At 43.4% G+C, this 22,305-nt stretch overlaps 1 protein-coding gene across 24 annotated transcripts in view; it reads left to right on the top strand.

Annotated features, from left to right (window-relative positions):
• Nucleotides 1-292: 292 nt before the first annotated feature.
• SHISA6 (shisa family member 6) overlaps nt 293-22,305 on the top strand; it is a 306,509-nt gene continuing 284,496 nt past the window's right edge. For 13 of the 24 annotated variants that reach the window (XM_069749258.1, XM_069749256.1, XM_069749254.1 and 10 more), the window contains exons 1-2: nt 395-500; nt 1,210-2,129. In XM_069749258.1, coding sequence (XP_069605359.1) covers nt 1,570-2,129 — 560 coding nt within the window. In that variant the 5' untranslated portion in view covers nt 395-500; nt 1,210-1,569. Of the gene's footprint in view, nt 501-542; nt 2,130-22,305 lie in introns of those variants that run through there. The other 11 variants (XM_069749237.1, XM_069749234.1, XM_069749233.1 and 8 more) reach the window with 8 other exon arrangements.

The following is a 22,305-nucleotide window of genomic DNA, read 5'->3' as shown; positions in this document are numbered from 1 at the left end:
ATATAACATGTCCCATATGATAGTGGAGAAAAGCCTGCGCGTCATCTGCTCCTCTGCCCGCTCTGAAGCGCAGTCATGAATATCCCCCATTACATTTGTGATCCCCACTCGTGTCCTTTCTAGGATAAACCCATTGATTTCCCCACATCGTTATATGACAGAAAGGAACGTGCTTCCTTACGAAAGACTTGGACATGATCTCGTCTTCCAGCCCTAGACATCAAATTAGTCTGCAGCTCCCAACCCCTCCTCTCCCACCACCATCCTTCTCCTCACCATCCAAATCTACCCCTCAAAGAGCTCTCCGTGATCACTCATCCCGGGGTAAACACGCTCCTTAACTAGTGAAATGGTGACGCCTGTATCAATTGATGCAGGGATAAAACCACTGTGGGTGGACCTACACAGAGAACATCTCCTCCTCTTGTTTTACTAGTGCAGGCAGCAGCTTCTCCTATTCATTGAAGAACAGCTTTTAACATCTGCAGTGAGAGATGAGGGTGAGTACCGGCCTCTTGGCTGTAGGATCATGCATGGGGTTTGCAGATGATGCTCTAGACTGTATGCAATGGCTAACGACCCAAGCTTTGCATGGCTGCCTTCACAATTTGTATATTTTTAGTTCTCGGGATTAAACATGGGTAGATTTATTCCATGGCAGATGTAGCCGGAGCGACTGGGAGAGGGGGATGGGGTACGGTTGTATGATTTAAAACTCTCGTGATGTAAGAATCTTGGCTGAGAATTTTTAGAGGAGGGGGTTATGCTTGGATAAGGCTTCCCGGAGTCACGTCTCCAGATATCGAGTGGTGAAGAATAAGTGAGCTGGGACTTAGACCACTTATGATGTACCAAAGCTCGTTCCTGAGCTTTTCCTTGATGTGTCTGCAATCAGAGTCGTTTGATGCCGAAGGCTTCCTCATGGGATCCTGAAGCTCCACCATCCAGAATCCACTCACCCAGACTTTCAGAAAAAGGGAAAAGAAGCTTTGAAAATCAATATTATGTCTCCTTTTTTTCTGCCTTCTTCTCTGTCTTTGAATTAATATACAGAGTCAGCTGCTAGCTGGTAACGTGCATTATACATGCAGAGAGACACTATCTACTTTATGGATCTAGCCCCATGGGGCAGTGGGTATTATACACATCAGGAGGGGTAGAGAGCTGGTATTGTTAATCAGATTTTCATTTTCTATTCCCCACATCCAGGATTTGCCGACGTTAATAATGGACTAAAGCGTCACACGACATGCATAAGGTCATCATCTACAAAATCTTATCACCGATCTCATTGGGATGTATCCGGAAACTAATCTACAGGTTGAACATTTAGGCAACACTCAATCCCGGATAAGTTGTATGACTTCGAAGTCTTCCACCGGTGGGATATCTCGATGACGGAGAAAGGAAAGAGCTTATGGACAATGTCAGATTGGAGGGGACTCTACATATAGGTCTTTAATTCAAGCCTACAGATTACATTTTGCCGTATATCCACTAGAGACGGAAAAAAAAAAGAAACATCAGCCTCACCTTATTTTCAAGGTTCAAGGCTAGTACCGGTTGATCATGAGGTGGCAACACGTGTTACTTCTTGTGGTCTACTTAGATCCACTTGGTCTTCTTTATCATTGTGAAGCCGCGGCAAAAGCTAAAGGGAACAAGAACCAAGGTCCAGCCAAAAAAACTGCCAACGCTCCCAAAGGGAAAGACCTTAATGCCACAGCTGTGCCCGTTCCAGTCACCACTAGGAAGGTAAAGAACCCAGTTGCCCTTCCTTATGAGAAGTGCTTGGGCTATTATGATGTAAGTGGTCAATGGGACAAAGAGTTTGACTGTAACCACACCACTCATCCCTACTGTTGTGGGACTTGTTCTTTACGATATTGCTGTGAACAACGAAGCAAAAGACTGGACCAAATTCAGTGTAAGAAGTTAATTTGGGTCGTGACCACCAAACCGAACGATGTCATGGTGGAGGTTGATGCCTATGACCCACTCAATGACAAAACCAACACCACTGTATACATCACCTGTGGGGTTATCACCTTCATATTCATTGTTGGGGTATTTGCCAAAGTGGCTTACGACAAAGCAAGGCGACCACCTCGGGAAATGAACATCCACAGGTAAGATCAACATAAATCTTGTCAACATGTAAGGTCACAACATATGTAGAAGCATATTGTACTACTCAATGCTAGCCTTTCCTCTGAGGTTTTTGTACTCAATATCACTAAAAGTAATTCTCAAAAACCTGTTTGCAAGGTCTAAACTAATATCCTCAACCTTCTTCAAAAATTTTCTAATATGGTCTTGTTATTCCTTTGGCATCAAATCTGGTCTTGAGAACATCCTGCCTTGCATTTGGAGTGTCAGGCTTCTTATTGTCTTGATTGTCTCCCTCTATCTTGTTCCTTCCTCAGTAGTAATATGCAGTCTTCTCTTCAGGTTGCCATATACATTAGATAAAAGCCGTAAAAAACACCACCGATTTTGGCTAGACCGGCCAACCATCTATTGTTTATGCAGCCCTCTTTCCACCCAGAGATCATGGATTCGGGTCACCATGTCACCTATTTCGACAAGACTGGCCAACAACCTATGCTTTATGAAACCCTCTTTCCACCCAGAGATCGTGGATTCAGGTCACCATGCCACCAATTTCGGCATGACCGGCTAGCTATCTATTGTTCATGTAACCCGATTCTCGACACCAGAGATCAGAAAAAAAATAGATAGGGCATGTTCGATTTCAAGATACCCGATCCTTTTGTTTCCAAGGCAGATAAGAAATGTCTGAGAGTCGCTTATTTCCCTCAGTGGAGGTTGAGTGAAGGAAAAGATATTGGTCGATCAAACATTTGGCCAAATGATGTCAGCTTTGCCATTTCCAAAATTGATAAAAAAGAGACTTTGTCTTCAACTGGAAGTTTGATTGATTTGGTTAAGAATCTCATGTTTTATAACTTTTTATTTTTTTCTTTTTATTTATTATTTGCATCCAAACTAATTTTATAACTTCTCATTTATTTTTTTGATTTACATATCTAGTTCTTGAGAATACTTTTGCAAAACAAAACCTATATAATTGTAGTCAACTTTTGCTTTTACAATTCATCCTCTAATACATCTATATTATGCTTCCTCTAATTCCCTGTGTATTACATAACATACATTTTGGATATTTGGCCCGTCATCCATTCATGAGTCACTCTGGTCCTGTGATTCTTCCAGTCCATTAATGCTTTATCGAACCCGATGTGACAGCCAGTTGTTGTACAGAAAATAAATGGCTGTTACATATTAACAAGCTTAAGAATAGAGAATTTTTTTATTAACACCACGTCTGGTTCAACGAGATGTCTCTGGGGGGAGAGACTATACATCGGGATATTTTATTTAGGATGTTCTTCCATCATGTGTCAGATTTGTGGTTGCTCCTTAACTGGACAGAGACTGGTTCATTTTTGGCAAAAGATATTGAAAGGCCTGGAGAGTATATATAACAGACAATGATCTCACCTAGTGGGGCAACAAGATGACCTGTAGGTCTACGAGATGTGCTGAAGGTCACTAAGAAGACCTGCCTTCTATTATTTTGTGGCCAAAAGACATCAAACTCCACCCAAAAACTCTTTAGTGTGAACCAGTCCCCCACCCCTCTGTGATCTGTGACATCTCATGCAGCCTTCTGACAAGGGGCAAGAACATGGAAACCGCTGTCTACAAACTTGATAGTGTCTGGTTTGGGTAATAAGCGAAAGCTATCTTCTTATTGGAAGAGAGCTCATTTGCATACTTTTTCCCAATGGAACTTTGCCAGTGAAATTGGTCTCTTTATTGACAGCCATTACCCTCTCATGATCTGTGTCAATAGCATCTCAACCAGTCTTCCCACAAATGGGTGTATCTTCCCTTAGGAAGCGTCTGGCTTGGCTAAAAGAGAAAGCTTTCTTCTTTTTAGAAGAGAGACTATTTATTTTAACTATGGACCATTGCCTGTGAGTTTGGTCTCTTCACTGAGAACAATTATCCCCCCATGAATAGTGTCAATGGCGTTTCACCCAGATTACTAACGAGGGGCAAGAACATTTAAAAGGTTGTCTCTTCCATTAGAAAGAGTCTGGTTTGGCTGAAATGAGAAACCTTTCTTCTTTCTAGAAGATGGACTATTTTGTTCCCATGGACCAACAACTGTTAGCTTGGTCTCTTCACTGAGAGCCATCCACCTCTCGTGTCTCCCCTTTTCCTCATAGTTTGTAAGCTTGCGAGCAGGGCCCTCATTCCTCCTGGTATCTGTTTTGAACTGTATTTCTGTTATGCTGTAATGTCTATTGTCTGTACAAGTCCCCTCTATAATTTGTAAAGCGCTGCGGAATATGTTGGCGCTATATAAATAAAAATTATTATTATTATTATTACCCCTCCATAATCTATGTCAATGGCATCACATCAATACTACTAGCAAGGGGTAAAAACATTGAAACAGCTGTCTACAAATGTGCGAGACTTGACATGTCACCCTCCTCAAGGAGAAATGTTACCCCTTAAATCCCCATGAGATGCCTCTCACCCAGCCAAACTAGATCTCACACTTTGCACTGATGATGGCCAATACCCCAAAACACAGTGCCTGAAAATTGAAATTCTGGCTTTGGCATTTATCCTAAGTCATGGGGCAAGGCTCTGTTGGGAGTCGATATTGACTTTTAGTACTGCAACTACCAATAGGTGGCACTGGAGTTCTAGTCCTCTTCCTCTTTGAAGAGACAATTTCCCTTAGAAAGAGTCTGGTTTGACTGAAATGAGAAACCTTTCTTCTTTCTAGAAGAGAGACTACTTTTTTTCCCCAAGGACTATTGCCTGTGAGCTTGGTCTCCTCACCGATTGTCAGTAACCTGTGACAAAGGCATCTCATCCAGTCTATTGACGAGGTTCAAAATTCTGAGAGAGTTGCCCACAGATAGGTACCTCTTCCTTTTGGAGATATCTCTTATTTGGCAACTGATTTGAGAATGTTTAGCTCACTTACGTATTTTTCCAACGGATCATTTCCTATTACCTGGGTCTCCCCAATGACCCGAGGGAATTAGGAAATATGCTAAGATCAAAGCTGTTTCTATGGTCAAGGAGAGTAATCCACCATTCCCAACAAAATCCAGAGATGTTGTTCCCGGCTGGAATGTCACAAGTTTTCCAACTGAGTGCTAGCTCCTTGGCTTCTTCCAAAATTGAGCTGGAACCACCTTGGAGTTACAGTACATTTGTCTCCAACACAGATGACATTTACTGGGTGACTGACAACCATTAACTGAAGCCATTTCAGTGACCGTAAGGGGTTGTCAGGCAGCTTTCTACACACTCTGAACTAACAAACATGTAGTTCTGTCCTTCTGTCCATGACCAAGGAAGATCATGCTGAGCAGAGCTGTATTACGGACAGTGGGGCCCCACAGAGATGAAGACATTATATAATGTTACTCATGGTATCATCCTCCGTAATCAATGCTGCACATGTAAGTGCAAACAAGGACGTTTGTAAGAAACACAATATCAAATGATGTGTTCGAATGTACCAACATTGAGTCAAAGTTGGAAACTTAAAATGACATCATCACCCTCAGCCTGCCATAGAAATATCTAAATAATTGCATTGTTCTATCCATCCTTAAAGCGAGGTCGTTCTCAACCAATCACATGCAGCCACGCGCTATGTGATGTCATCGCTGACCTCATCACTTATCACCACGCAGTGAAGGTGAAGACTGATGTGGCCATGGGTAGACCGCCCTCCAGGGTTGTCACCAGGCGTGTATGAGCTTCTGTGTGGCTGAGGATGACCAGGGGGACAGCGCTGCAGCAGCCAAATGGCGATTATCAATTATGTGCAGGCGAACAGATGTTATAATGCATCAGATACCAAGAGCGAGGGGCCGTCGTTCACAGCAAAAAGCAACCAGGACACAATCCTGCAAATGTACTGCCTGCAGGACCAGAGAAATGGATGGATGGATAATGGATGGATGGATAGATAGATAGTAGATGGATGGATAATATCTATTATCTATCTATTATCTAGCTACTATTTATTATCTGTTATCTATTATCTATCTATTATCTAGCTACTATTTATTATCTATTTGTTATCTATTATCTATATTATCTAGCTACTATAAACTTTCTATTATATAGCTACTATCTATCTATCTATTATTTATCTATTCTCTATCTATTATCTAGCAATTATTTTTCTATTACCTATCTGTCATTGTTTATTCTTATCCTTTGTTTCCTTCTTTCCTTCCTTCCTTCTTTCCTTCCTTGTTTCTGTCCCTCCTTCCTTCTTTCCGCTCTTCCTTTTTTCTTCCTTCCTTCTTTACTTCCAGCCTTCCTTCCTTCTTTCCTTATTTCTTTCCTTCTTTCGGTCCTTCCTTTTTCCCTCTTTCCTTCCTTCTTTCTTTCCTTCCTCCTTCTTTCCGTCTTTCTTTCTTTCCTTCTTTCAGTCTTTCTTTCCTTCCTTCTTTGTTTCTTTCCTTCTTTCCTTCCTTCTTTGCTTCCTTATTTCCTTCCTTCCCACTTTCTTTCCTTCCTTCTTTCCTTCCTTTTCTTCTTTCCTTCCTTACTTCTTTTTTCCTTCCCTCTTTCCTTCCTTTTTTCCTTTTTTCCTTCCTTCTTTTCTTTCTTCCTTCCTTCCTTCCTTCCTTTCTTCCTTCCTTCCTTCCTTCCTTCCTTCCTTCTTTCCTACCTTCTTTTTCTCCTACTTTGTTTCCTTCTCTCTCTCCTTCTCTCTTTCCTTCTCTCTTTCCTTCTCTTTCCTTCTCTCTTTCCTTCTCTCCCTCCTTCTCTCTCCTTTGTTCTCTCCTTCTTTCTCTCCTTTTTTTCCTTCTCTTTCATTCTCTTTCCTTCTTTCTCTCCTAATTTCTCTCCTTTCTTTCCTTCTCTCTTTTTCTCTCTTTCCTTCTCTTTTCTTCTTTCTTTCCTTTCTCTCTCTCCTTCTTTCTTTCCTTCTTTCTCTCCTTCTTTCTTCCCTTCTCCCTCCTTTTTCCATGTAATTACCCTGTATAATCACTTTCTCATCTTTTACTACTGAATAAAAGCCTTACATGATGGGGAATAATTCTGCTGCTGGTGTGAAGCAGATTGCAATTCTCGTCAGCTCTGTCCCTGGATCGCACCATCTTTTTTTCTGCAGATATGAAATTCATGTTTTCATACAACCAACTGTTCAGCACTAGAGGTTAATGTTCCCGATCTGCTGGAGGGTGAAGGAATATTCTATTCATTTTGTTACATTCCCCGCTGCTGCTCCTGGAAGACACATTCAGCCAAAGACTCCAGCTCTCCCCTACCGGAGTCTAGAGCCCCTCAAGCAACGGCTGCCACTGAAGAAAGGAACGAATGGAGGAAGGAAGAATGAGAGTGAGAGGGAAAGGAAGGAAGAAAGAACAAGAGTGATAGAGAAAGGAAGAAAGAAAGTGAGAGAGAGAAAAAGGAAGGAAGAACAAGAGTGCTAGAGAAAAGAAGGAAGGAAACGAGAGTGATAGAGAAAGGAAGGAAGAGCGAGAGTGAGAGAGAGAAAAAGGAAGGAAAGAGGAACGAGAGTGATAGAGAAAGGAAGGAAGAACGAGAGTGAGCGAGAATGGAAGGAAGGAAGAACGAGAGTGAGAGAGAGAATGGAAGGGAGGACAAGAGTGAGAGAGAGAATGGAAGGGAGGACAAGAGTGATAAAGGAAGGAAGAACAGTGAGAGAGAGAGAAAGTTAGGAAAAACAAGTGTGATAAAGAAAGGAAGCAAGGAAAAACTAAAGTGAGAGAGAGAATGGAAGGAAAGAAGAACAAGAGTGATAGAGAAAGGAAGGAATCAAGAAAGAAAAAGAGAGGAAAGAAAAAAGTAAAAACGAGAGTGAGAGAGAGAGGAAGGAAGAATGAGAGTGAGAGAGAGCGGAAGGAAGGTATGAGAGAGGAAGGAAGGAAGAACAAGAGTTAGAGAGAGAGGGAGAAGAATGAGACTGAGAAAGATACAGTACAGACCAAAAGTTTGGACACACCTTCTCATGTAAAGATTTTCCTCTATTTTCATGACTATGAAAATTGTACATTCACACTGAAGGCATCAAAACTATGAATTAACACATGTGGAATTATATACTTAACAAAAAAGTGTGAAACAACTAAAATTATGTCTTATATTCTAGGCTCTTCAAAGTAGCCACCTTTTGCTTTGATGACTGCTTTGCACACTCTTGGCATTCTCTTCATGAGCTTCAAGAGGTAGTCACTGGGAATGGTCTTCCAACAATCTTGAAGGAGTTCCCAGAGATGCTTAGCACTTGTTGGCCCTTTTGCCTTCACTCTGCGGTCCAGCTCACCCCAAACCATCTCGATTGGGTTCAGGTCTGGTGACTGTGGAGGCCAGGTCATCTGGCGTAGCACCCCATCACTCTCCTTCTTGGCCAAATAGCTCTTACACAGCCTGGAGGTGTTTGGGGTCATTGTCCTGTTGAAAACTAAATGATGGTCCAATTAAACGCAAACCGGATGGAATAACATGCAGCTGCAAGATGCTGTGGTCGCCATGCTGGTTCAGTATGCCTTCAATTTTGAATAAATCCCCAACATAGCTGAAGTGGAGCGGGTGCAGAGAAGAGCGACCAAGGTTATTAGAGGACTGGGGGGTCTGCAATACCAAGATAGGTTATTACACTTGGGGCTATTTAGTTTGGAAAAACGAAGACTAAGGGGTGATCTTATTTTAATGTATAAATATATGAGGGGACAGTACAAAGACCTTTCTGATGATCTTTTTAATCATAGACCTGAAACCGGGACAAGGGGTTTTACGTCTGGCTCTACGTCTCTACGTCTGGATGAAAAAAGGTTTAAGCATAATAACAGACGCGGATTCTTTACTGTAAGAGCAGTGAGACTATGGAACTCTCTGCCGTATGATGTTGTAATGAGTGATTCATTACTTATATTTAAGAGGGGACTGGATACATTTCTGGAAAAGTATAATGTTACAGGGTATATACACTAGATTCCTTGATAGGGCGTTGATCAAGGGAACTAGTCTGATTGCCGTATGTGGAGTCGGGAAGGAATTTTTTTCCCCAAGGTGGAGCTTACTCTTTGCCACATGGGGTTTTTTTTGCCTTCCTCTGGATCAACATGTTAGGGCATGTTAGGTTAGGCTATGGGTTGAACATAGTAACTATGTAACTATGTAACAGTGCCACCAGCAAAGCACCCCCACACCATGACACCTCCTCCTCCATGCTTCACGGTGGGAACCAGGCATGTAGAGTCCATCCATTCACCTTTTCTGCGTCGCACAAAGACACAGTGGTTGGAACCAAAGATCTCAAATTTGGACTCATCAGACCAAAGCACAGATTTCCACTGGCCTAATGTCCATTCCTTGTGTTTTTTAGCCCAAACAAGTCTCTTTTGCTTGTTGCCGGTCCTTAGCAGTGGTTTCCTAGCAGCCATTTTACCATGAAGGCCTGCTGCACAAAGTCTCCTCTTAACAGTTGTTGTAGAGATGTATCTGCTGCTAGAACTCTGTGAGGCATTGACCTGGTCTCTAATCTGAGCTGCTGTTAACTTGCGATTTCTGAGGCTGGTGACTCGGATAAACTCATCCTCAGAAGCAGAGGTGACTCTTGGTCTTTCTTTCCTGGGGAGGTCCTCATGTGAGCCAGTTTCTATGTAGCGCTTGATGGTTTTTGCCACTGCACTTGGGGACACTTTCAAAATTTTCCAAATTTTTCAGACTGACTGACCTTAATTTCTTAACATCTTTCTACCATTGGATGTACTATTCCATCCATGTCGGGTGGGCCCTACTTCCCATGCCATGGACGGAATAGTATGTCCAGCGTGATCAGCCACGCACACAGGGGAAGCGCGGCCAGGTGTCAGTTGACTATCGCAGCTGACAACCGGCAATATGTCACAGACCGCTCCTGGCACATTAACCTCTGGAACGCTGTGATCAAAGATGATCGCAGCATTCTGGCGGCACAGGGAAGCATCGCGCAGGGAGGGGGCACCCTGCATGCTTTCCTGAGACCCTCGGAGCAACGCAATGTGATCGCATTGCTCAGAGGGTCTCCTACCTCCTCCTCCTTGCAGGCCTGGATCCAAAATGGCCGTGGGGGGCCTTCCAGGACCTGCACGGAGGTGGCTTCAAGCCTTCCTGCAGTGCCTGTGTGATCGCTGATCTGACACAGTGCTGTGCAAAGTGTCAGATCAGTGATCTGTCACTATAATGTGATGTGTCCCCCCCCCTGGGGCAATGTAAAAAAGTTAAAAAATATATATATTCACATATTTAAAAAAAAAAAAACCTAAATAAAGAAAAAAAAAAATTATATTGTTCCAATAAATACATTTCTTTATCTAAATAAAAAAAAACTATAAAAGTACACATATTTAGTATAGCCGTGTCTGTAGCGACCCGACCTATAAAACTGTCCCACTAGTTAACCCCTTCAGTGAACACCGTAAAAAAAATGAAGCAAAAAATGACGCTTTATTATCATACCGCCAAACCAAAAGTGGAATAACACGCGATCAAAAAGACGGATATAAATAACCATGGTACCGCTGAAAACGTCATCTTGTCCCACAAAAAGCGAGCCACCATACAGCATCATCAACGAAAAGATAAAAAGTCATAGTCCTCAGAATAAAGCGATGCAAAAATAATTATTTTTTATATAAAATAGTTTTTATTGTATAAAAGCGGCAAAACATAAAAAAGATATAAATGAGGTATCGCTGTAATCGTTCTGCCCCGAAGAATAAAACTACTTTATCAATTTTACCAACCGCGGAACGGTATAAGCGCCCCCCAAAAGAAATTCATGAATAGCTGGTTTTTGTTCATTCTACCTCACAAAAATCAGAATAAAAAGCGATCAAAAAAGTCACATGCCCGAAAATAGTACCAATAAAATTGTCAACTTGTTCCGAAAAAAACAAGACCTCACATGACTCTGTGGACCAAAATATAGAAAAATTATATCTCTCAAAATGTGGAGACGCAAAAACTATTTTTTGCAATAATAGCGTCTTTTAATGTGTAACGGCTGGCAATCATAAAAATCCGCTAGAAAACCCCGCTATAAAAGTAAATCAAACCCCCCATCATCACCCCCTTAGTTAGGGAAAAATAATACAATTTTAAAAAATGTATTTATTTCCATTTTCCAATTAGGGTTAGGGTTGGGGCTAAAGTTAGGGTTTGGATTACATTTTCGGTTGGGATTAGGGTTAGGGGTGTGTTTGGGTTAGAGGTGTGGTTAGGGTTACCGTTGGGATTAGGGTTAGGGGTGTGTTTGGATTAGGGTTTCAGTTAGAATTGGGGGGTTTCCACTGTTTAGGCACATCAGGGGCTCTCCAAACGGGACATGGCGTCTGATCTCAATTCCAGCCAATTTTGCGTTGAAAAAGTAAAACAGTGCTCCTTCCCTTCTGAGCTCTCCCGTGCGCCCAAACAGGGGTTTAGCCCAACATATGGGGTATCATCGTACTCAGGACAAATTGGACAACGACTTTTGGGGTCCAATTTCTCCTGTTACCCTTGGGGAAATATAAACCTGGGGGCTAAAAAATAATTTGTGTGGAAAAAAATGTTTTTTTTATTTTCCCGGCTCTGCATTATAAACTGTACTGAAACACTTGTGGGTTCAAAGTTCTCACAACACATCTAGATAAGTTCCTTGGTGGGTCTAGTTTCCAATATGGGGTCACTTGTGGGGGGTTTCTACTGTTTAGGTACATCAGGGGCTCTGCAAACGCAATGTGATGCCTGCAGAGTCAAACCATTCCATCTAAGTCTGCATTCCAAATGGCACTCCTTCCCTTCCAAGCTCTGCCATGGGCCGAAACAGTAGTTTTCTCCTGCATATGGGGTATCAGCGTATTCTGGACAAATTTAACAACAACTTTTGGGGTCCAATTTATCCTGTTACCCTTGGGAAAATACAAAACTGGGGGCTAAAAAATAATTTTTGTGGAAAGAAAAAAGATTTTTTATTTTCACGGCTCTGCGTTATAAACTATAGTGAAACACTTGGGGGTTCAAAGTGCTCACCACACATCTAGATAAGTTCCTTAGGGGGTCTACTTTCCAAAATGTTGTCTCTTGTGGGGTTTTCAATGTTTAGGCACATCAGAGGCTCTGCAAACGCGACATGGTGTCCTATCTCAATTCTAGTCAATTTTGCATTGGAAAGTCAAATGGCGCTCCTTCTCTTCTGAGCTCTGCCATGCGCCCAAACAGTGGTTTACCCCCACATATAGGGTATTGGCGTACTCAGGACAAATTGCACAACAAATTGTGTGGTCCAATTTCTTTTGCTACCCTTGGGAAAATAAAAAATTGGGGGCAAAAAGATCATTTTTGTGAAAAATATGATTTTTTATTTTTACAGCTCTACATTATCAACTTCTGTGAATCACTTGGTGGGTAAAAGTGCTCACCACACATCTAGATAAGTTCCTTAGGGGGTCTACTTTCCAAAATGGTGTCATTTGTGGGGGGTTTCAATGTTTAGGCACATCAAGGGCTCTCCAAACGCGACATGGCATCCCATCTCAATTCCAGTCAATTTTGCATTGAAAAGTCAAATGACGCTCCTTCCCTTCTGAGCTCTGCCATGTGCCCAAACAGTGGTTTACCCCCACATATGGGGTATCAGCACACTCAGAACAAATTGTACAACAACTTTTGGGGTCCATTTTCTCCTGTTACCCTTTTTTGTGAAAAAAAGTTAAATGTTCATTTTTTTAAAAAATTCCAAAAATTCCTGTGAAACACCTGAAGGGTTAATAAACTTCTTAAATGTGGTTTTGAGCACCTTGGGGGGTGCAGTTTTTAGAAGGGTGTCACACTTGGGTATTTTCTATCATAAAGACCCCTCAAAATGACTTCAAATGAGATGTGGTCCCTAAAAAAAAAATTGTGCTGATGTAAAGTAGACATGTGCGAAATGTTACTTATTAAGTATTTTGTGTCACATAACTCTGTGATTTAAGGGCATAAAAATTCAAAGTTGGAAAATTGCTAAATTTTCTAAATTTTCGCCAAATTTCCATTTTTTCACAAATAAACACAGGTAATATTAAAGAAGTTTTACCACTAACATGAAGTACAATATGTCACGAGAAAACATTGTCAGAATCACTAGGATCCGTTGAAGCATTCCAGAGTTATAACCTCATAAAGGGACAGTGGTCTGAATTGTAAAAATTGGTCCGGTCATTAACGAGCAAACCACCCTTGGGGTAAAGGGGTTAAAGTAATGATGGCCACTCATTTTTCTTTACTTAGCTGCTTTTTTCTTGCCATAATACAAATTCTAACAGTCTATTCAGTAGGACTATCAGCTGTGTATCCACCAAGACTTCTGCACAACACAACTGATGGTCCCAACCCCATTTATAAGGCAAGAAATCCCACTTATTAAACCTGACAGGGCACACCTGTGAAGTGAAGACCATTTCCGGTGACTACCTCTTGAAGCTCATCAAGAGAATGCCAAGAGTGTGCAAAGCAGTCATCATAGCAAAAGGTGGCTACTTTGAAGAACCTAGAATATAAGTCATAATTTCAGTTGTTTCACACTTTTTTTAAGTATATAACTCCACATGTGTTAATTCATAGTTTTGATGCCTTCTGTGTGAATGTACAGTTTTCATAGTCATGAAAATACAGAAAAATCTTTAAATGAGAAGGTGTGTCCAAACTTTTGCTCTGCACTGTAGAACGGAAGAGTGAGAGTGAGAGAAAAAAATGGAAGAGAGTAAGGAGGGAAGGAAGGAAGTACAAGAGTGAGAGAGGAAGGAAGGAAAAGAGTCAGAGTGGAAGGAAAAACAAGAGAAATTAAGGAAGAGAGTGAGAGAAGAAGGAAGAAAGAAGGGGACAAAGGAGGAAAGAGAAACGAAAGGTGGAAGGAAAAAAGGAAAGAGAAGAGAGGAAGAAAAAGATAGGAAGTAACTCAGAATGAGACTCAGGGAGGTATGAAGGAAGAACGAGAGTGAGAGAATTGAATTACGAGAGTGTGAGAGAGAGGAAAGAAGGATGAACAAGTGTGAAAGAGAAAGGAAGGAAGAATGAGAGTGAAAGGGTGGAAGGAAAGAAAAACCGGAGCGAGAGAGCAGAAGAAAAGAAAAACGGGAGTGATTGAGAGCGGAAGGAAGAATGAGAGTGAGAGAGAAAGGAAGGACGAACAAGAGTGAGAGAGAAAAGGAGTAACGAGAATGAGAGAGAGAGAAAGGAAGGAAGAACAAGAGTGAGAGAGAGGGGAAGGAAGGAAGAGAGTGTAAGAGAGGTAGGAAGAACGAGAGAAATAAAAGAAGAGAGTGAACAAGAAGGAAGAAAGAAGGGAACAAATGAGGGAATGAGAAAGAAAAAGAAAGGAAAGGTGGAAGGAAAAAGGAAAGACAACAGGAAGAAAAAGATAGGAAGGAAGATTGAGACTGAGAGGGAGATATGAAGGAAGAATGAGAATGAGAGAAAGGAAGAAACAGAAAGAGGAAAGAAGGACAAAAGTGTGAGTGAGAAGAAAGAAGGATGAACAAGATTGAGAGAGAAAGGAAGGAAGAATGAGAGAGAGAGAAAGGAAGGAAAAATGAGAGTGAGCGAGAGCAGAAGGAATATGGAAGAGAGTGAGGAGGAGGGAAGGAAGAACAAAGGAAGGAAAGAGAGAGAGAGGAAGGAAGAATAAGAGTGAGACAAAGAGAAAGGAAGAAAGAACGAGAGTGAACAGAAGGAAGAAAATGAGAGAGGAAGTAAGGATGAATGAGACAGATAGAAAGGAAGGAAGAATGAGAGTGAAAAGAAGGAAGAGACTGAGAGGAAGGAAGGAGGAGAGTGACAGAGAAAGCATGGAACGAAGATCGAGAGTGAAATAGAGGAAAGAAGGAAGAATGAGAGTGTAAGAGAAAGGAAGGAAGAATGAGGGTGAGAAAGGAAAGAAGGAAGAAAGAGAGAGAGAGAAAGGAAGGAAGAACAAGAGTGAGATAGAAAAATAATGGAAGAGAGTAAGAAAAGGCAGAGGGAAGAAACCAAAAGATAAAGGAATCAAGAACAAGAAGAAGAGAGAAAGGAAGGACTGGAGCGAGCGAAAAATTAAGGAAGGAAGTATGAGAGTGAGAGAGAAATGAAGGAAGGGAGTGAGAGAAGAAAGGAGGGAACAACTAGAGGGAAAGAGGAAGCAAAAGGAAGGGTGGAAAGAAAAAGAATGAGAAGAAAGGAAGAAAAAGATAGGAAGAAAGAACGAGAGAGAGAAAGGAAGGAAGGAAGGGAGAGGGTGAAAGAGAGGAAGGGAGTCAGAGAGGAAGGAAGGAAGGAAAAGTGTGAGAGAGAAAGGAAGGAAGGAACAACAAGAGTGAGAGAGAAATGAAGGAAAAGAGTGAGAGAAGAAGTAAGAAAGGAGGGAACGAGAGTGAAAAGGAGAGAAAAAAGGAACAGTGGAGAGAAAAAGGAACATGAACAGAGGAAGAAAAAGATTGTAAGGAAGAACGAGAGTCGGAGAGGAAGGAAGAAAAAGAGTGAGAGACAGAAAGGAAATAAGAAAGAGAGAGAAAGGAAGGAAAAATGATAGTGAGAGAAAGGAAGGAAAAATGATAGTGAGAGAAAAAGGCTGTTAGTATAGGGCGAGCTTCAACTCCTGGAGGCCACCTCCACTTTAGAGGACAATTTGGTCATCAACGTCTTTGTGCCCTTAAGATCAGTCAGGGGGCGGCTATCATGGCGAAATTTGGGATAAATCGCTGGTAGTTGCCTACAATTCCCAGAAACGCCCGAACTTGCTTCTTGGAGACCGGTTGCGGACACTTTTGTATTGCCTCCACCTTATCTACTTGGGGCTTTATGTGGCCAGTCTGATGACGTAGTCCAAGTATTTCGCCTCTTCTTTCCCCATGGTGCACTTTTTTGGGTATATGATAAACCCTTCCTTTCTCGGTGCATCCAGAACCACCTGGACCTTTTGCAGGTGACTTCCCCAATCTGGGCTGAAGATCATGATGTCATCCAGATAAGCTACGGCGTACTTTTTGTGAGAGGCTAGGATCCAGTCCATGGCCCTCTGGAAGGTAGCTGGGGCTCCCTGCAGACCGAACGGCATCCTGGTATACTGAAAGCATCCATCCGGTGTAGTGAAGGCTGTTTCCTCCTTGCCACTTGGGGGCAGGAGAATTTTGTCAGAACTCTTTAGTTTGGCCCAGGGTGGTGTTATATCTGGCTATATCTGACCCTAGCCTCTCAATGAGCTCATCGACCTGGGACATCGAATATCGAACTTGGACACCTCATTTACCTTCCTGTTGTCGTTACAGAAAAGCCACTCTCCATCCGGCTTCGGTAAAAGGACAGTGGGGCTGGACCATTCGCTCTTTGACCCTTTGATGACGCCGAGGCTCAATATTCTCCTCACCTCCTTCGAGATTACCCAGGCATGTAACTTCCACCGGTTCTCTGTCTTGGCACAGTTTGAGCACGTTAATATGGTACACTTGGTACAGCTTTCTTCTCACTGGCTGATGGACCTTTTAGTTTACGTCACTTAATTTTTCGGCCACCTAGTAAGGCTCCTACCACTTGGCCAGAAATTTAATTTCGACAGTGGGTACCAACACCCAATCTCTAGGGCTAAACTGTCTCAGCGTTGCTGCTCGATTATAGACCCTTGCTTGAGCCTATTGTGCTTGAAGGAGGCTCTCCTTCACAATCGGCATCACGCTTGCAATTCGGTCTTGCATCTGGGCCACATGCTCGATGATGCTCTGGTGAGGTGTAACCTTTGCTTCACAAGCCTCCATCACAATATCCAGAAGTCCTCAAGGGTGTTGTCTGTATAGCGGCTTGAATGGTGAAAATCCCAAAGAGACATGTGGGACTTCCCTGATAGAGAACAACAGGTATGGCAGTAAGTGATTCCAGTCTCGTCCATCCTTCTCCATGGTCTTCCTAAGCATGGATTTCAAGGTCTTGTTGAACCTCTCCAACTGGCCATCCATCTGCGGATTGTACACCGACATCTGGAGTTGTGTAATCTAGAGAGCCTTACACAACTTCCTCATCCCTTTGGATACAAAAGGAGTTCCTTGGTCCATTAGGATCTCCATTGGTAGGACGATCTAGGAGAACATATGAACTAGCTCTCTAGCTATACTCTTGGCAGAGGAGTTTTTCAGCAGTACCGTCTCCGGGTACCATGTTGCATAGTCCACTACATCCTAGTGGTGCCCCCTGGCGGTCTTAACTAGGGGTCCTACAAGGTCCATGGCAATCCGTTCAATTGGGACCTCTATAAAGTAGTTAACAACCTCTCTGTAACATCCAGGCCAGTAGAACCTCGGAAGGACCTATTCTTGAGTTTTGTCTACTCTCAGATGCCAACCCAAGACATGAGAATGGGCCATGTCTAGTACCCTATGCACTACCCATTTTATCACCATTACATTGTTGAATGCCCCTTTTAGAGTAAGATCCCGCATGTGAGCAGTTCCAAAATTTGCCCCAGAAGCCCCCAGTTCAGGAATGTCTGCCTCATTGGTCACCATCTCGTCTTTGTCAGCAGCAAGGGCACACAGAAGTAACTCATCCACCTCAGACTGCGATGAGGATTCACCAAGGTGGAACCGGCTCCTGTCTAAGTCATCTGGTACTTCTGCCTTCCACATTGAGACCAAAACAAGCTAAAGTCCCACCCTATTATGACCAGGTGTAGTAGGTCTTTAACCACTCCAACCTCATGGGTCTCAGCCCCACAGTTAGTTTTTATAGACACTGTTTCAATGGGTAGTCCTTGACGTGTTTTCCAGCTATCAACTTCTGGGGAAGTGTGACCCTTACCAGGGTCACCAAACTCCCCAAGTCCAAGAGTCCTGACACCAGTACCCCATTTATTGTTACAGGACATGCCTGCGGCTCCTCACCAGGCTGATAGTTCACACTGCATTAGGGTAGGCATAGTACAAACAGCGCCTCCCTATACTCCACTCTATCTGTTCGTAGGACATAGGTGGCTATATGACTAGGACCGTGACATCTCCTGCAGAGCAAGTCTTTACCAGTTGCCTTTGGCAATCCCTCAGCATCCTCTTGTGACCCCGGACTCCCCACAGTGGTGTCTCTACTACCCTATTTTGGATTTCGGGCTGCTTCTGGGTACCCCATTATGGGGATTCAAGATCATTTCGCCTCTTTAGGGACCTCTCTACCACCTGCTATCTTTCTACTAGGCCAACCAGGTCATTCGCATTTAGGGGATCCCCCTGGGCAACCCAGGTCTGCACCAGCCAGGGAAAGCAGTAGATAAATCTGTCCATTATGACCTGCTCTAACATCTAGGCTGGGGTGGAGGACTCTGGCTGCAACCACTTTTGTACCAGATGCAGCAAATCGAACATTTGTGAGCAAGGTGGTTTATCACTATAATACAACCAATGGCGGACCCTTTGTACTTGGACAGACACAGTCAACCCTGATCGTGCTAGTATCTCAGTTTTTTAATTTGGCTTATTCTCGGGCCATCTTGTAAGGCTAAGTCATAATAAACCTTCTGGGGCACGCTAGTTAGATAGGGAGCCAGCCTCTCCGCCCACTGCTCTGCTACCCTCTCAAAAATAGTAAAAAATGCTTCTACATTATCCCCCAGGGCCATCTTTTGCATCGCTCATCTTACTGCCTTCCAAACATATGTGTCATCTCCTTGACTTGGGGGAGGGTAGGTTTTTCTGCTGCTGACATCACATGCCAGGAGTGCCATCTGCCGTTGCTGCTGTTAGATCTGCTGCTTCAGGAGTTTGTCTCCTGCTGTACTTGCTGCTGCTCCCAGTGCTGCTGCTCTTGGCACTGCTGCTGCCTTCGGTACTGCTGCTGGTGCTGCTGCTGGCTTGGGATCAGGTGCTTGATCAGCTCCTCTGTTTTGTCTGACTTCTGTTCCATCCCTATAGCTGCCTTCACACAGGACATGCGGTTTGTCCAGAGCAGTCACACTTGCTTCCTGGGGATCTTGCCCGTACTTTTAGCACCACCTGTGGTAGAGCTCCTCACTCCAAGCACAGTCCATGTGATGGAAAGGGATTCACCCGTTCAGGAAATTCACATATAAGGTTCAGCTTCCTTGTCATGACACATAGCACTGAAGTTCCACTCTCCAGGGCTGCCGAATGATGAATGCCTCAGAAGGCAAACTATTTAAAACCCAGACCACACCCTGAGGTGGAGAAAAGTTGGACACCCTCTCATCTGCTCTATGATTTTCCACAAAAACCCAGCACTTAAAATGGCCAATTAATTCCTCTCAACACATAGTGTGCAGGAGCAAACTTCTGAGTTTCATATCACTGAAGCTAATAGCCTCAGTGAAACGTATCTCCTCTCCACCATTTTGCCAGTCACTTTGTTACAATAGATAACAGATATATAATAGATAGATAATAGATAGATAGCTAATAAATAATAGATAGATAATAGATATATATAATAGATAATAGCTAGATAATAGATAGACAATAGATATATATATAATAGATTGATAGCTAGAAAATAGATAAATAATAGATATATATAATAGAAAATATATAGATCCTATATCTTTTGATCTCTCCATCTCGATCTGTACATTTTCTGTAGCGGGATGGGGTGTATAAGCCTCCGATATTGGAATGGGGCTCTCTTCATAACCAGTTCTTCCATCTCGGTGAAGTCCTGTCTGCGGTGACACGATGTATGAGGCGGTGTGATGCGTGTAATCACAAAGGTCATGATGACAGTAACATTTGCGCTCGCTTGTTAATCTTTGCAATCTCATGTAAACTCAGGATGGATGAGTAGAATATGCAGGCAGTGCCAGCGCGGCGCACATATGTGCTGCTGGACGTGTAATCACCTTGGATCATGAAACGTATCGGAGGACAGATCCAATTACACAGAGCATTTAGAAGTGATTAGCTCTGACGTGACAACCCTTACTAGACAACGATACCCCTGAAAGCAGAATTTACTGGAAAGTGGAGCCATATGTATTCTGAGATGTTGTGTCATATTTATACTGGGATGTGACCAGTGGCCTTGTGTGGGGCAGGGGAGTCACAGGGGTAGTAGCTGCCCAAGACACTGCTGCAAAATTTCAACTCCCACCTGCACCCACTGTCCACTTCACTGAATACCCACTGGCTACTTTGTCATCTCAGTTGCTGCTGCCAATTCCTATGCAGAGCGCAACAGTCAAGATGAGATTGTAATCAGCTGCTGCTCTTTTCATAGGCAGCAACCAAGATAGCCAAAGTTCATTAACTACTAGTGTTAAGGCCATGGTTAGAGATAGGACTAGGGAGAGAGATCAGTTAGGGCAAAGGTTAGAGATAGGGTGAAAGATAAAGTTGGGTTATCGCTAAGGTTAGACATAGACCCATGGTTAGAGATAGGGCGAAGGATAAAGTTGGGTTATTGCTAAGTTTAGAGTTAGAACTCTCTCCCGCACCTGAAATCCGCTGCCTCGGGGTAACTCTCGACTCTGCCCTGTCCTTCAAACCGCTCGTCCAAACTTTTGCCACCTCATGTCACCTTCAACTCAAAAATATTGCCAGAATCCATCCCTTCCTCAGCCCACAATCTACTAAAACTCTTGTGCATGCCCTCATCATCTCCCGCCTCGATTACTGCAACAACCTCCTCTGTGGCCTCCCCGCTAACTCTCATGTATCACTCCATTCTGTCCTCAACTCTGCTGCTCGGCTAATCCACCTCTCTCCTCGCTACTCCCCTGTTTCTCCCCTCTGCAAATCCCTCCACTGGCTCCCAATTCCCCAACGAATCCAGTTCAAACTACTAACACTGATCTACAAAGCCATCCACAACCTGTCCCCTCCCTATATCTCTGAACTAATCTCCCAATATCTTCCCTCACGTAATCTTCGATCCTCACAAGACCTCCTACTCTCCTCCACAACTTATTCGTTCCTCACACAACCGCCGAATTTCCCCCATCCTCTGAAATTCCACACCTCAACACGTCCAATTATCCACCACCCCCGGATCCTTCAGACCGAACCTGAAAACCCATCTCTTCAGGAAAGCCTACAGCCTGCAATAACCATTCTGCCGCCTCACCAACCACCCGAGCTGCCGCCTCACCACCACCAGAGCAGCCGCCTCACCACCACTAGAGCTGCCACACCCTCAACCTTCTGTCCCTTCCCCATTATCCCATAGAATGTAAGTCCGCAAGGACAGGGTCCTCTCCCCTCTGTACCAGTCTGTCATTGTAAATTTGTTTACTGTAAACGATATCTATACCTCTGTACATATCCCCTTTCTAATGTATAGCACCATGGAATTAATGGTGCTATATAAATAAATAATAATAATAATAGTTAGAGCTATGGTTAGGGCTAGGCTTAGAGATTGAACAATGGATAAAGTTGGTTTATCGCTAAGGTTAGAGTTAGAGCTATGGTTAGGGCTAGGCTTAGAGATAGGGCAATGGATACTGTTGGGTTAGGGATAAGGTTAGAGCTATGGTTAGGGCTAGGCTTAGAGATAGGGCAGTGAATAAAGTTGGGTTAGGGATAAGGTTAGAGTTAGAGCTATTTTTAGGGCTAGGCTTAGAGATAGGGCAATGGATAAAGTTGGGTTAGGGATAAGGTTAGAGTTAGAGCTATGGTTAGGGCTAGGCTTAGAGATAGGGCAATGGATAAAGTTGGGTTAGGGATAAGGTTAGAGTTAGACCTATGGTTAGGGCTAGCCTTAGAGATAGGGCAGTGGATAAAGTAGGGTTAGGGATAAGGTTAGAGTTAGAGCTATGGTTAGGGCTAGGCTTAGAGATAGGGCAATGGATAAAGTTGGGTTAGGGATAAGGTTAGAGAAATGGAGCTGGGGAGAGAGTAGAGTTAAGGTACCGTCACACTAAGCGACGCTGCAGCGATACCGACAACGATGTCGATCGCTGCAGCGTCGCTGTTTGGTCGCTGGAGAGCTGTCACACAGACAGCTCTCCAGCGACCAACGATCCTGAAGTCCCCGGGTAACCAGGGTAAACATCGGGTTACTAAGCGCAGGGCCGCGCTTAGTAACCCGATGTTTACCCTGGTTACCGTTGTAAATGTAAAAAAACAAACACTACATACTTACATTCCCGGTGTCTGGTCAGGTCCCTCGCCTTCAGCTTCCAGCACTGACTGGTGAGCGCCGGCCGTAAAGTACAGCGGTGACATCACCGCTGTGCTCTGCTTTACGGCTGGCCAGCGCTCACCAGTCACACACGCCGATTCAGCAATGTCA

This window comes from Ranitomeya imitator, chromosome 2 (genome assembly GCF_032444005.1).
Source record: "Ranitomeya imitator isolate aRanImi1 chromosome 2, aRanImi1.pri, whole genome shotgun sequence".
NCBI classification, from domain to species: domain Eukaryota; kingdom Metazoa; phylum Chordata; class Amphibia; order Anura; family Dendrobatidae; genus Ranitomeya; species Ranitomeya imitator.
The sequence above is the reverse complement of the archived record's forward strand: the minus strand, read 5'-3'. Positions and strand labels throughout refer to the sequence as shown.